The sequence below is a fragment of the Chenopodium quinoa genome, unplaced genomic scaffold, assembly GCF_001683475.1.
Source record: "Chenopodium quinoa cultivar QQ74 unplaced genomic scaffold, ASM168347v1, whole genome shotgun sequence".
NCBI classification, from domain to species: domain Eukaryota; kingdom Viridiplantae; phylum Streptophyta; class Magnoliopsida; order Caryophyllales; family Amaranthaceae; genus Chenopodium; species Chenopodium quinoa.
The window spans coordinates 1,110,235-1,125,664 of NW_018744858.1; the positions used below are offsets into that span (position 1 = coordinate 1,110,235).

General features: G+C 35.1%; 2 protein-coding genes across 2 annotated transcripts; both read left to right on the forward strand.

Annotated features, from left to right (window-relative positions):
• The first annotated feature begins 2,150 nt into the window (after positions 1 to 2,150).
• On the forward strand, positions 2,151 to 11,279 carry LOC110704765 (casein kinase 1-like protein HD16). Its single transcript, XM_021882576.1, has 17 exons — positions 2,151 to 2,602; positions 3,220 to 3,696; positions 4,037 to 4,162; positions 4,239 to 4,312; positions 4,394 to 4,463; positions 4,548 to 4,603; positions 4,741 to 4,812; positions 4,920 to 5,014; positions 5,281 to 5,347; positions 5,443 to 5,572; positions 5,650 to 5,868; positions 5,960 to 6,090; positions 9,550 to 9,724; positions 9,824 to 9,914; positions 10,037 to 10,194; positions 10,284 to 10,472; positions 10,730 to 11,279. Exons 2-17 carry the CDS (start codon positions 3,277 to 3,279, stop codon positions 10,787 to 10,789), a joined length of 2,133 nt encoding a protein of 710 aa, XP_021738268.1. The 5' UTR covers positions 2,151 to 2,602; positions 3,220 to 3,276; the 3' UTR covers positions 10,790 to 11,279.
• Positions 11,280 to 11,779: 500 nt separating this feature from the next.
• On the forward strand, positions 11,780 to 14,262 carry LOC110704720 (probable LRR receptor-like serine/threonine-protein kinase At1g34110). The gene is made up of 2 exons (XM_021882528.1): positions 11,780 to 13,796; positions 13,865 to 14,262. The coding sequence occupies exons 1-2, from the start codon at positions 11,780 to 11,782 to the stop codon at positions 14,260 to 14,262; spliced, it is 2,415 nt and encodes an 804-aa protein (XP_021738220.1).
• The last annotated feature ends 1,168 nt before the right edge of the window (positions 14,263 to 15,430 follow it).

Consider the following 15,430-nt stretch of genomic DNA (forward strand, 5'->3'; position numbering starts at 1 on the left):
TTACATCTTCAAGTCTTTACTTTTTTTTTTTAAGAAAACAATAATTAAGTTGAAAAATGTAAATCAATTACCAAATCTTATACAATCAAGATTATCAAATAATATACAATTGTGACTTCTAATTAATAATCCTAACAAATTAACAATTTCTAATTCAAGTTTAGGACCGGATACAAGACTTTTCTTTTACAGGTTCAAAGTTTTCAAACCTTAGACAATTTAATTATATTGATATGTATGTAATAAAATCAATGCCTTTGCCCATAATCCTATTATTACAACCAATAATTTGGGGTTGCAATTTGAGCAATTATTTTAAATTTAATGTAAATTGCTAAGGTAATTTAGAAGTTAGAACATGATTTCATTAAATAGTACTACTTCTAGTGGAATCAATGGGGTCGGGAAAGGAACGACAATTACTTTTGGGTTTTATATAAGAGAAATAAAATTACATACCGAAGAAAAGGAAAAAAGAAAAAGGAAATGTTTCATAAATGAATAACATAAAAAAAATAAAAAAAATAAAAAATAAGACATTTGTATGAAGTAGTAGGGATACGAGCAAGGAAAGGGGAAAATTTTAAAATAAAAATAAGCCTAGAAAAAAAAATGCTAGATGTAGGAATTGACATGCCACAAATAATCCTTGTAGACACTTTAACCACTAGACCACCTCCTCTGCACACAATTGTTTATATTTATTTATTATTTTCAAAAGTGGGGGGACAACTGTCCCTCTTTGTCCCCACCTAGCTCCGCCTCTGGTTTTAACAACAGTATGATTACAAAATTAATATCATTTCTTTCATTTACTTATTCATAATTCGTATACAAGTATATAGGTTATAGGTTATTAAAATATGTAACCTAAAAATGCACAGCAATTTTAAAAGGTTTTTTCTATTAGCCGCAAAATATATTTATTTTATCGAGGATTTTCTTATGATAACGGAAGAATAAAATCCTTCTAACAAATAAATTAAACTTATGTAAAATTTAGGTTATTGCATATTGAATAATGAAATTTGATGCTTAATAATATTTACAATAATATACAAATGATAAATTTTTTTTTAATTAAAATAATAACTCAGAATATCGTATGGGACAAAAACTAGTTTAAAGATTAAAACTCAACAAAAGGACCTTTACTAAAATACCCTCAAAGAAGATAAAAAATGAAAAAAAGACCACCAAAGAAAGGGTAAAAAAAAAGGAATTAAAATAATCCAATAATCCAAAAAAGCATGAATGGAGTTACTAGTGTCATTGGTGAGTGTTGAACGGTGGAGATGATATCTTCAAACTTTTTTTATAGTTTGGATTGATACACCTTTTTAGGGTATGAGCAAACACATAGCTACAACTCATGCTAATGTCATTAAGTTACTAGAGAAAGTACTATCCTACGCACTTGTAGTTTATATTTTTTCTATATTTTACTCTTTTCCTATGAATGGACTATTTTTAACGTAACTTTTATTTTTCCTAGGTCGGTATTCATGTGCCCAATATCAACTATAAAAACGCAAATTAAGGGAAATACAATGGTAAATATTTTTAAAAGGAAATGCATCTTTCCCTCAAAAAAAAAAGAAAAAAAAAATGCATCACTTTAAAAAGGAAGAAAATTAATTAGACCACAATATTAATATAGTCATTATTTTTGGACAAGATCAATGTAACAGAAATGAGATGTAAAACTTTGTCAACCCAAAGGCCAACTTTGAAAAAAAAAATCCACCTGTTTCATTTATTTTTTTATTTTTTTTTTACTGGCAACACTTTTTTAAGATGATCATCTATATATGTCACTTTTACTCGCTTGTAAATCATTAAGTAGATCAAATTGTTGCATTAATAAAATGTCGGAGAGAGCACTTATATAAGGCGTGAAAACTAAGGAGATCGGTATCATTTTTTCTATTTTACGTTATGAGACTGTATTGCACTAGAATTTATAAAGGGGTGCGTTAAGTCAGTGGGGGAATGTGATTTTATTGGTAAATTACCAGTTATACCACCACTATCGCTTGGTTGATCATAAGGCCACATTGCATGCTCCATGTTTTTTCGTATAAAACATAAAGGTTTCTTGGACACCATTCAGAAGAAAGAAATACTTAGAAAAATTATAAAAAAAAAAAAAAAAAAGACATAAATATTAATTAAAATACCCAAGAAAAAAAAATTAAAAAAAATAAAGAGAGATAAGCGTTTAGCAAAGCAAAGCATTGGCATTGCACAAAGAAAGACACCCTCTTTCTCCTCTACCTACAACTTTATCTCATAAATTCATCAATACCCAGAAAACTCAAATAATAACTATTCATATTCTTTGATTTTTTCCAACCCGTTTTACCCATTTCCAGAAATTTAATTATTTGTGTTTTGTATGTTTAATAAACTCAGTTTCATCCCCTTTCAAACGGATTAAAAAGATAGAATTTTTCTGCATTTTTTCTGTGTAATTTTGTTGCAGATGTAAGCAACTGAAGATCTGTGGCCGATCTTTGTTGGGAATAAGACTGTTTAAAGTCTATTTTTGTTGATTTTTGTGCCCGATCCTTGGTGGGTTTGTTGCTCAAAAGAAGGATCTGTAAGTGTTTAATTCTTTTACCGTTTGTTTTGATTAAATTTCTTGATACTATTTGGTTGGTTTTGATTGTTCTTGGTTTACTTGATGATCGAGTTTTAATTTTTAGTTCAAGAAAATTTGAATTTTATTTGGGGTTTGAAAACATTTTTATAATCGGTTATGTTTTGATTTTTTTTTATAAAGAAGAGTTTTTATGTTAATTTTATGTTTGGGTTTGTAATAGTTTGATGTTTTCTAGCATGTTTTAGCCATGGATGAGTAGTTGTTAGTTCAGAAGTACAAAAACTTCATTGAGATAGTAGTTATTTAGTCACATTTTTATGTTAAAAATATAGATTGGTGAGAGAAATGAAAAAAACTATAGCACAATTTTGAACCGTTGTTTGTATGTTATCTGAAATGTGTGTGGTTAATGTTGTTTGAATTAGACCATGCTTTATTGGTTTTAGCTAAATATTTAATTTTGGAAGAGTAGATTATCTGAATTTTTGAAGTGGGTGATTGGGAGCTTTGTCTAGTTGTTTGCATAGATTGGTTGCATTGTTTATATTTAATTGTTTCATCAGCTGCATTTTTTGTGATTTTATAATAAATATGGATTGTTTATGTATGGACAGGAAAGGTGAAAGGGATTATGTTGTAATCTCGAGGGAGCTAATTTGTATGGGTGGACGATGCCAGAGCTGCGAAGTGGAGCACGAAGATCGAAGAGGCTTGGTGATCTTCAGCAGCCTGCCCCTGAATTGAATGATCAGGGTGAGAATCTTCTTCCACCTACACAAAACAAAACGAGGCGAAGAGGTGGTGGTAGAGGGAGAGGTGCGAATGCTGCAGCTGGTGTAGCTAAAGGGGCCCAAGCAGCAGTAGGAGCCAGGCAAACCGGTGGTGCTGGTCGTGGTCGGGGTGTTAGAGTAATAGATTTAGACCCTGAAGTTCCTGGTGAAGGTGCTCAGGTTGCACCTGTAGGAGTTGCTGGTGCCGCACAAAATCGAGTGGAGGTTGCCGCTGATAAAGATATTCCAATGGAGGGAGCAAGTGGTGATAAATTGGTGGCTGCTGAAGAGGATACTAACCTTACACCTGTTCCTGAAAGGGTATATACTCTTTTCCTTCATAAAAATGTTATTTCACTTATTTGTTCCTATGGTTTAATTTTATGGTTTTAACCTTATTTACTGCATTGTGGTATTGACAAAATCTGTTGTCACTCTTTCACTGGTATGTTATTTTCACTGGATATGTTATTGTTTTCCTTTTTAAAGTGTGTGTAGAACTGTAGACTATGAGTTGATGCCAAGTCAATTTGTTGTGTTCATTGTGGTTTGCATACTTGTTTAGTCTAATTCTCACCTTTCATGAAAATATTTATTTGCCTTATTTTGTCTGCTTTGCATTTCATCCTCTTGAGATAATTTAGTGTCAATTTTTTTCCAGGTTCAAGTGGGCACTTCACCTGTATATAAGATTGAGCGGAAGTTGGGTAAGGGTGGTTTTGGCCAGGTTTATGTTGGCAGAAGAATGGTTGGTGGTAGTGACAGGATAGGACCGGATGCTGTTGAGGTAACTTATGTTCAAATTTGCTATATTACATCTTTGCATTATGAGGAATAACTGTTTGCATATCTTTTGGCTCCAGGTTGCTGTAAAATTTGAACATCGTAACAGTAAAGGTTGCAATTATGGCCCTCCTTATGAGTGGCAGGTTTACAAGTAAGTATTGTATATTTTTTTCTTAGCTTTTTGGCAATTTATTTGTTTTTAATGTGTAACTAATTTCTCACATGTTATTAGCTCCTTGAATGGATGCTATGGCGTTCCTTCTGTTCACTACAAAGGGCGGCAAGCAGAATTCTACATTTTGGTAAGTAGTTGGCACTACAAACTCCTTAGATGATGAATGGATTTGGAATTTCATTTTCTATAACGGTATTCCGTATTTTCTCAGGTCATGGACATGCTTGGACCAAGTCTATGGGATGTTTGGAACTCTCTAGGACAATCGTAAGCATCTTTCACCCCCGCCCCCCCCCCCCCCTTCCTCAAATCCACACACAGAAATGATTGTTTATGCCACCTTTATTGTTTGCATGTCTTTATGTGTGATACACAATGAGTTTATGACTGACTACTTGAAACAGGATGTCTCCCAATATGGTAGCATGCATTGCTGTGGAGGCAATATCAATCTTAGAAAAACTTCATTTGAAAGGGTAAAGACCTTTTGACATGTTAGCTTATCTTATATATACCTCTTTCCCTTTTGTATTTTTGTAAATTATATGTATGTTGATTAGTGAGCTTTTTCTTTTTGTTGAAGTTTTGTGCATGGCGACGTTAAGCCGGAAAATTTTCTTCTCGGTCAACCTGGAACTGCAGATGAGAAGAAGTTATATCTTATAGATCTTGGTCTAGGTATGTCAATTAATTTTCTCAATTTTTTCTGAACCCCCTCACAATAAAGCAAAGATAACAAATGTGTTCAAGATCACGTTCTCTTTTTAGTTATTCCATGTGTTGTCCTTAAGCAGCTAGGCACACTTTTCTTGCTGCTGTAATGCCCTCTTTTTTTTGTTTATGCTGGTGGGGTTTATCTTTACTTCCAGAAGCATCATGTGTTGTCTAAACCATGCAAGTCCTCATGCTGTCTTTTAACTATGCGGTTAACTTCTTTTGTTCAGCATCTAGATGGAAAGATGTATCATCTGGGCAACATGTTGAATATGATCAGAGGCCTGATGTATTCAGGTTTGCAAACTGCTTAATGATTTACGCTTGAAAGATTAGAGCTCTTGCATTTCATTTACTAGTGTATGACGACAAATATTTGTGCTCTTTGGTAGGGGAACAATAAGATATGCAAGTGTCCATGCACACTTGGGTCGAACAGGCAGTCGGAGGGATGATCTTGAGTCATTGGCATATACTTTGATCTTTCTTATTAAAGGAAGGTTACCATGGCAGGGTTATCAAGTGAGTTAAAAGTATTGATTTTGATTTATTTTAGATGATTTAGTAACTTGTCTGACTTTATTTTTCAACTTGATCAGGGAGACAACAAAAGTTTTCTTGTTTGTAAGAAAAAAATGGGCACCTCTCCAGAGTTGATGTGTTGTTTTTGTCCTGCCCCATTCAAACATTTTCTTGAAGCTGTGACTGTCATGAAATTTGACGAGGAGCCAAATTATGCAAAACTTATATCACATTTTGATAGTCTAATTGAGCCCTGTGCACCACTTAGACCTATTAAAATTGATGGGGCCCTTAAGGTTAGGAATTTGGGTTTTATTTTTAAGCCTACTTATATATGTTTGATGAAGAGAAGTTTTCAAGTTTTTTAATTCTATGTTCAATACTTAGGTGGGCCATAAACGAGCGCGGATGCTCCTTACCATGGAGGAAGATGAGCAGCCAAAGAAAAAAATACGATTAGGTAGTCCAGCAACTCAGTGGATTTCAGTTTATAATGCTCGTCGTCCCATGAAGCAGAGGTAAATTGGAAAATAATAAGTCACATACTTGTATTTTACTTGCCTGATTTTATATTTGGAGCATCTAGTGATATTTTTAAATTGTATAATATGAAGATATTTTGGCAAAATTGACCGATCAAATTGGATTATGCATTTATTCTAACGAGTCTAGGGAGTATTAGCTTATGTGATTATGCATTCAGTAAACTACTTCATAGTTACTTATAGAAGATGAGCTTAGTTATAGGTGAGTGGTTGTTCTAGATTGATTGTGTTATATGGTACAAAGTATGCCTTATTCTCTTTTCTAGATTTTGTGAAGATGCCAATCAGTTCAAGTTAGTAACATTTTGGACATACTTGCCAATAACTACTTTGTCCATCAATATCCTTAAATTACCTATTATTAAAATTTTAAAAAAGCATAATCTTTTGGAAAATATACATATACATTAAGATAATCCTGTCAACATCTTACATACTAAACTTCATATCTTAGCGAAAGAAGATTGTCCAAGCGGGATGTGAGTAGTATAAAATTTCAGAATGATGCGAGTTTATGTTGACGGAGGGAGTATAATGTGGATAAAAGATGTCCTTTATGGATTATCCCTAAATACTAAGCCATGTTCCATTCTTGAATTTCCCAAAATATTAGTCCATTTTATATCTTTATATATATATATATATAATTTTTTTTTTTTCATGTAGCACAGTTATTTTACTAGCTGTTTGTGAGTCAATTAGTTGTTAGTTTGATTTTAGCAGGTGGGCAAATTTTGTTCATTAGGTAGATATCATATTTTGGTTCATAATATGATATCATATTTGATTTTCTATACGGAATAATCACTTTTGGTTCATGTTGCCGACCTCACTTATGGGATTAAGGCTTTGATTGAGGTAGATATCATATTTTCCCTCCATTTTATATTGTCCTAACCACTTTTTAGGGTTTACACCCTCTCACCTTTTTGCCCTATGTCTTTTACTTCAATTACCTATTTGGCTATTTCTTACACCCACTCACCATGGTTAAAAAATGCGGTTGTAGTAGATTGAAATCTGAGGGGATGCGGTTATCGCGAACCGGGTCGCGGTTGTTGTGAGTCTTGTGACATGAATGTGGTTTAAAAATATAGTTTTGGAATTTCAATTTGTACTCAAAAATCATGCTTCAAGAACCGAAAAGAGCATAATAGTAACAAAAATCTAGTATTTTTCTGAATATATTTAAGGTTTACAGCCATTATTAGAGTAATGAGTCAGTAAAGCTGAATCCTTGTCTTAAAAGCTAGGTATTAGAGTGGTAGCGCCAAATATTGGCTGAGACAATTATCATTTGTTGACTTGGGCTAAAACTTGGTCTATTTTTAAGACCGATGCAGTGCAGAAAATATCGGTGAAATATATTTTTGAAAATCGTTAAAACTTGGCCCATATGATATCTTGCGGCCAAGTTTTTACACCATGCTACTTGGTCTCTGTTTTTAGCTAACTTAATGAGTAGAATTTTAAAAAGAGCAGAATATTATTTTATGGTAAGGTTTTCAATTTATTTTAGATATTGAAGCATGTATGGATAAAAATTATGAAGTTTTACTTCCTAAAGCTAGTCTTTCTTTATTTATTATTTATTTATATATTTTTTTAAACACTTGCCAAAAATAAAATATCATTTTTTGCTAAAACCTGAAGTTGTTGAAAACATAATTGGGGCTACTAGTGCCGTTCTCTCTTGGAAATATTAACCAGTGTTGCAGAAGTTAGCATCAGTTGTTTTTAAGGTCATATTAACATCATAAAATGGGTTTTATGCAATATATTGACACCTCTTAATGTGGTGGCGATAGTTCTCTCACTAAATAGGATTTCACAACTATCACAAGGGAGCTAGTTGAGGTTGAACTGAATATTGTATATTGATTAGGTTGGAAGCAGTGTGTTGGCCTTGGTTGTGTTTAAGCTTAATGGATATTGAATGATGTTCTTGTGGGTTTTCAATCTTATTGTGTAGCAGTAATGCAGAATTAGCATGTCTGCTATTCCTTCCCTTTCCTTTGTCTAATACTTGAGGTGAACATGCTCATTTTGACAATCTTCCTTTCCCAAAAGTTGATAACATTTTGGATTAGTTATCAGGAGCTATGTTTAACTCTCGCTCACTCTACTGACGTAGTTGTTAGGTGAATTTACTCATGTTTTGGGTTGTGTTCTGTAGAAACCTTAATCAATGTTTTGGATAGAGTATAAAGGGAACACTTCCTCTTTTTAAAGTGATCAATTTATGAGTTGATTTGTGTCTACATATTTGTTGTGGATGTGTTTTTTTTAAGTAGTATGTGTCCATCCACATAGTTATCATTCCAATCATAATGAGCTTGCTCCTGATTAGGCTTTAGTCTGTGGCTGTTGCTGATATTTATTATGTTTTGGGTGTAAAAAGACACAACATTGCTTTCTATTTACTAGGGAGAATCGATGTTACATTCAAAGTGTCAATTTAAACCATTTGGAGTATAAACTAGTGTGTGGCCCAGACAATACTTAAGGTCATCCAGTCTAAATTTAATATATTTGGGCTTAGTATGAAAGCATAATTGATAGATAGCTAAGATGTAGGACTTCTAATACATTTTTTGGTGGTCTTGAGTTGGAACAGTACCATTGGCATTTTGTGTCATGAAAACATGTTCAATAGTGGAATGGATGACGTGGCATGGTTCTAGTGTTGGAGGAGGTACCACTTGGCATGTAAACTTTATAGGAACGCTTTTTTTTTAATTTTTCTTATTTTTTATAAATATAATAGTATATATACATATGGAGGATTCTCTTAGTAAAGATCTTGACAAATTTGTTGGAGCTTTTCATATTAAGATTTAAAACAGAAATGTTTGCTTTGTATTTAAGCTTAGGTGTATGCTGCATTTTTTAAGAGTTGTCAAAGATAGTATATTACCTCTGTCTTCTGACTTAGTGTGTGAGTACTAACTGTATGTAGGCAAGGAAGACGATAATTGTGTGTAATTCAATTAACAAATGAGCAAGAAGCCAAATGTTCTGGAGTGCGCTAGAAAATGCTTTGATCCGTTTTATGTCATAGCTGTATATAAGACCCTTGATTGTGCTGGGAAAGTTTTGATTCCTTTTTATCTCATAGGTTTTTGTGACCTGACAAAAAGCTGGTTTTAGGCTGCCTGCTTTTTCTTAGCTTTAGTGTGTTTTATATCTTGTGTATGTACTGGTGTTTCTCTACTTGAAGGAACATGTATGGAGACTGTTCTATCCCCTGTTGATAGACTTTTAACTTGAGTATGTGCTTGTGGTTCATAACACACTTTTTTTTTTTCACATGTCATCAAATTTGGAATTGGTACTGGTAAACAGTAAGCTTGCTCTGTTTAACTGTTAGGGCCTTTCTTATCCTATCCATATTATCCGGGATAAAGAATATTAAATTTTCTGCTCTTGCAGATATCACTACAATGTTGCCGATGCTAGGCTTAAACAACACATTGACAAGGGAAATGAAGATGGATTGTATATCAGTTGTGTGGCCTCAGCTACTAACCTGTGGGCCCTAATAATGGATGCGGGAACTGGTTTTAATTCTCAAGTGTGGGAACTATCAAACGTCTTCTTGCATAAGGTTTAAAACGCGTGAGCTGAAAGGTTTCTTGTTTCCAGTGCAGATTTTGACACTGTCTGTAATCTTATCGCTTTCTGCTTTTATATTTGATCTTATTAGGATTGGATCATGGAACAGTGGGAGAAGAATTTCTATATCAGCTCGATAGCTGGTGCATCCAATGGAAGCTCTTTGGTGGTTATGTCTAAAGGTAGTTTGCCAGTATTTTATTCCTCCCCCCTCCTTATAACCACAAACAGCAAAGGCAAAAAATATTTAAGGGTAAATTATCTGATATGATTTTGAAAATTATTGTGTTATTTTGAAATCCAGGGACTTCTTACACTCAACAGTCATATAAAGTGAGCGATTCATTCCCATTCAAGTGGATTAATAAAAAGTGGAAAGAAGGATTTCATGTAACTTCCATGACAACGGCTGGTAATCGTTGGGGAGTAGTAATGTCTAGAAATGCAGGATTTATTGATCAGGTATGACCTTACGCCCCAGACGCTAATTCTTTCCTTGTTTATGAACTTCCTATGTAATTTAATCTGACTAATAACAATTTTATGAAAAGGTTGTCGAGCTAGATTTCTTGTATCCGAGTGAGGGGATACATAGGAGATGGGAGAGTGGCTACAGAATAACTTCCATGGCTGCAACGCCTGATCAAGCAGCCTTTGTGCTGAGCATTCCAAAGCGTAAAACGACAGATGAAACGCAAGAAACTTTGAGAACCTCTGCCTTTCCCAGTACTCATGTAAAGGTGCCTACCTCTTATAATTCAATTTTTACTTGTGTTATTCTATAGTTTTGTTGTATTAGAAACTATTATTTTCAGATGAATTAGCTTGAACCTTGCATAAGATCAAAGAGTTTGAGCCTTTTATAGTTTATGTTTAAATTTCTGCTGTGACTATTCCAATGTTCTTTAGGTAGATTTTACTGAGTATCTATTTCCGTTTCAGTCTAATTTGTTAGATTATACTGAGTATTTATTTTCGTTTCGTTCTCCTTTGGCAGGAAAAGTGGGCAAAAAATCTTTATATTGCTTCAATATGCTATGGCCGAACCGTGTGCTGATTTTGTGGCATGTACATATCTCACTGAAGATTTTTAAGTGCGCTCTCAAAAGGCTGGAACGGGCACTAACAACCGCTATTTTGGGTGTTAGAGGGCGAGCCTCTTCTCAATGTCCCAGGGGTATACAGGCTTCCATAACGAAAACCCCTCCTGTATTTGTAAAAGGTATCCGTATATATACCATTTGAGAGATAGGGAACCAGAAAATGGCTAAAAAGCGTTCATAAATTGGAAGAATGCGACCTGGAAGCCAAGATGAGTTAGAGGGTGTAAAATTCTGCCTGAAAAAGACCAACTGATATTCAATATGGAAATGGTATTTTGTTCTTTCATATAAATGGGAGAAGAAATTCCGGCAGAGATTATTTTCACTGTAACTCCTAATCTGCTGGAATCTATTTGGTAATGAAAAATCTTTCTTTAATGTTAAACATTCTTGCCTTGATAGTTTGCTTATAAAAGCTTGAAACCATGAATTTACCGCGAAAAATATCCAGTCTTATATCTATCATTTCAGCTTCTTGCCTGGACTACTTCATTTTGACTTGTATTAAAATTTCTATGAATAAACTGTGTGTGAGAAGGCAATGCATTGCTGCCGATCCAACACATCAACCCGAGGATGTTTGTCTGATACGTAGAAAATAATTAGCGAAGAAATTGATTACCGTGTGTCCATTTCAAAGCAAAGTATCGTTTGCTGGACAAAAATGAGGAAATATGTGGTGTAAATTGGTAAAAAAAAAGCACAGTATTGATCGCTAGACAATGCAGATTTCCGTTTACTTGGTGTTTTGCACCCATGTGAGCCACTTTATTTGGTGAAAAATGGTACACAAAATTGGTCAAATTGTCAACAAATATTACAGAGAACTTGCTGTTTGCTGTTTGATGTGGATGACTTGCATACTTGTGGTTGACTTACGTTCCCTTAAATAAACAGCTATGAAATGTTAGATTGGCATAAATTGTAAGAGAATTGGGAAAAAAATGGCCTGGCTAGCTTCACTATTTGTAGCTGTTCACTTACACCTCTCATGCAATCCTTCTCTAGGTTGCCCTTCGCAGCAAAAACGAGCACTTCTCCAGTTCAAACACACTCTCCTCACACAACTGGCACTTAATGATTCTCCCAATGCTTTGCTTGCTGGGTTAGAGAACTGGGATTCGAGCTTGGACTGTTGCGAATGGGAACTAGTAACTTGTCGTTCTTCAAGATCGTTATCTAAACAAGTAACTGATCTTAATCTTAACTCTCTTCTCCCCTCACTTGCATATACAAGTAATGCAACATTGGGTGTTGTTTCTTCACATGTTTTAACTCCTCTTTTTAGCATAACAAGTTTGTTTATTGACTTATCATTTAATCTCGTTATTGGGGGCGAAATCCCAGTTTCTGGCTTTCGAAACTTGACCAATCTTGCTCATTTAGACCTTAAAATGAACCAATTTAATGGTTCAATCCCTGAAGAAATGTTTTCTTTAAGGAACTTACGGTACCTTGATATGAGTAGCAACTCATTTGTAGATACTCTGAGCTCTGCAGTAGGCGGTCTAAGAAACTTGAAGTTTCTGAATCTAGATGAGAATTTCCTGCATGGAAATATCCCAGTAGAGATTGGATACCTTGCTAAACTACACACATTATCACTTCGACAAAACCAATTCTCTGGTGGGATTTCATCCGTGTTGCTGAATTTGATTGAGCTGGATGTCTTAGACTTGCGTAATATCGCTGGTGAGATTCCACCTAATATTGGTAATTTAGCAAAGCTTTCAACACTGGCCTTGAGCAGGAATTCCCTGACAGGAGGAATTCCTGGTTCAATACAAATGATCATAAATCTCACCACCCTTGAGTTGAATAATAACTTATTATCAGGAAAAATTCCTGCTTGGTTGTTTGATTTGGAAATGCTGAAGATTTTAAATCTTGGAGGAAACAAACTTATGCTAGATAACCCTGCGAAGCTGGTTCCAAAGTGCCGGTTATCTTTGCTAGTTTTGAGGTCTTGTGGACTAAAAGGGCTAATTCCTCGGTGGATTTTGAATCAAACAAGCTTGGATTTTTTAGACCTTAGTGAGAACGAGCTCGAAGGCAGCTTCCTTCTTTGGCTAGCAGAGATGGAGATTGGAAGCATCATTTTGTCAGACAACAAGCTATCTGGTTCACTGCCACCAAGATTATTTCAATCAGAAAGTCTATCCGTCCTCGCTTTAAGTAGGAATAACTTCTCAGGGGAGTTGCCTGAAACAATCGGAGAGTCTCAGCTTATGATACTAATGCTATCAGACAACAATTTCTCTGGCCAACTGCCTCAATCATTGCCAAACATTTACAGGCTTTTGCTCCTCAACTTGTCGAAAAACAATCTCTCAGGTAACAAACTTCCTACTTTTAACCCAAACTTTTTCCTTGCATTCATTGATCTTTCTTCCAATAGATTCTACGGTGAAATTTCCACCGGGTTTGGCCCAGGTGTGATCATTCTTTCTCTAGGTGAAAATCAGTTTTCTGGTTTACTTCCTGAGAATTTGACAAACTTCACTCAGCTGAAGCACCTTGATCTTCATGACAATAACATCTCTGGAGAAATCCCATCATTTCTGTCTAGTCTTTCCTCACTTCAAACTTTAAGCCTTCGAAACAACTCTCTTACAGGATCGATCCCTAGTGATCTTGCTAACCTCACCCATCTCCAAATTCTTGATCTTTCCAACAATAAGCTTGTTGGGGACATCCCTTCAAGGCTTGGAGACTTTCCTGGCATGATCAATTCTCCTGATACATCCACTCTATCATCTGCTTTGTTTAGCTTCGATATTAAATTCCAGGACCTGATAGTGAACTGGAAAAGCTCCAAGCAAGGTTTATCTAAGTACAACCTTGATTTCTACTCTCTATTAGACCTGTCAAATAACGAACTCACAAACCAGATTCCGAGTTCATTAGGTGGTCTTGAGACGCTCAAGTTACTAAATCTTTCCCACAACGCCCTCCACGGAAGTAATCATCTAGTTTTGGTGGTCTGCAGAATGTCGAGACCTTAGATTTGTCACATAATACTCTCTCAGGGGGAATACCGGTAACATTTACCAAACTGCAACAGCTGACTACTTTAGATTTGAGCAACAACAAGCTTAAAGGAAGGATTCCAGAAAGGCCTCAGTTGAATACACTGAATGATCCTAACATGAGTCCTCAGTTGAATACACTGAATGATCCTCACATGTATGCTAATAACAGTGGGTTATGCGGGGTGCCTATACGTGTGGCTTGTCCTGATGATGCACTACCTGTAGTTAACGAGTCAGGGGAACAGCGCGAGAAATCATTTTCATGGCAGGCTGCTGGTATTGGTGTTCCAGTAGGTTTTATAATAGTAGTTTCAAGTATGTATATTGCTGCTTTTTTCAATATCAGGACCAATCGTCGTAGCTCTAACAGAGCAAGATCCAGAAGCAAGAAGTAGCCTAGCTTCTTGCCTGATGTTCTATATGCATATTTTTTTATCAATATTGGAGTAACATGGACATATTTATGGCCTTGTTCCCTTTATTTGGGTATACTATAATTTGTTCCCTTTCATTGCTTCGTATGTATAAGCTATTACTGAACAAGAAATGTATCATAAGTTAAGGGAAATTTTCCATAATGTATAAATGCATGTTAGTTTATTGCTCCCTCTTAGGCCCTGTTTGGCGGTAGCGTTTGATGTAGCGATTAGCCTTTTGACCAGTCAAAACACTACTAGAAAAAAAATAACAGTGTTTGGCAAGGTAGTGATGTGAATAGCGGTTAGCGGTAGAGGTAACGTTTAGATAGTTTTTCTCAAACGTTAAAAATAGTAGCGTTTAATAGTAGCGAATAGCGTTTGTTAATTTTTGCTTACTTTTTTTTTTTTAACTTTTGTCAAACCCTCATACTATCAACCGTTATTTTGACAGCTAACCTCTACCCACTACTAATTGACAGCTACTCGCTACCCTAACGACTACCCGCTACTCGACCACTAAAAGCTACCCGCTACCCTTAATTTTGCCAAACAGGGCCTTAAGTATTAACACTAGTAAATCTTTAAATTATTCCAAGTATGTTATAAAAAACGAATTCATGATGGAGTTTGTTTAATATGTCTCGATTAATGCTATAAAATTTCAAATTTTATAATTTTTCCAATACCTAGTTAGAAAGAGATGATACATATACACGGGGTGTATGTGGGCCAAACATACACTTTCAATAAAAATCTGTCGCGTCACCCTAAGCCAAAATAAAGAGAGGGGAAAATGGGGGGAATAAATTGGGCTAGCTGGTGGCGCCACAAAGCAAGTTTAGCGGGAGCATTTCCTTAGGTGCCAAACTAGCATTAATTGTGGGATAATTCCCACCTACTTCTTCTCAATTTATTTATTATTTTATTTTATTTTATTTTTACAAGAAGATTAGGAATTTCATTAATAATAGATAGTCAAAAGGCATTTACAAACTGTTTCGGGGTTTTTTGATGTCCTGCGGGAGAGTTACAATTCCGATACTGGAACCGGACGCCTGTACCTGCAAAACAAACGGAGACTCCGAGTGATTGGAATTCCGCCTCCAACGGTCAAGTTAGTACTTTCTTAGGGAGTAATTAATGC

Excerpts from the sequence above, each read along its gene's own strand:
- LOC110704720 (XM_021882528.1), top strand. The coding sequence starts at position 11,780 with ATGGCCTGGCTAGCTTCACTATTTGTAGCTGTTCACTTACACCTCTCA. Across the intron at positions 13,797-13,864 it reads CCACAACGCCCTCCACGGAA|GGGGAATACCGGTAACATTT; the intron begins GTAATCATCTAG and ends ATACTCTCTCAG.
- LOC110704765 (XM_021882576.1), top strand. The coding sequence starts at position 3,277 with ATGCCAGAGCTGCGAAGTGGAGCACGAAGATCGAAGAGGCTTGGTGAT. Across the intron at positions 5,869-5,959 it reads AAATTGATGGGGCCCTTAAG|GTGGGCCATAAACGAGCGCG; the intron begins GTTAGGAATTTG and ends TTCAATACTTAG. Across the intron at positions 6,091-9,549 it reads CGTCGTCCCATGAAGCAGAG|ATATCACTACAATGTTGCCG; the intron begins GTAAATTGGAAA and ends CTGCTCTTGCAG.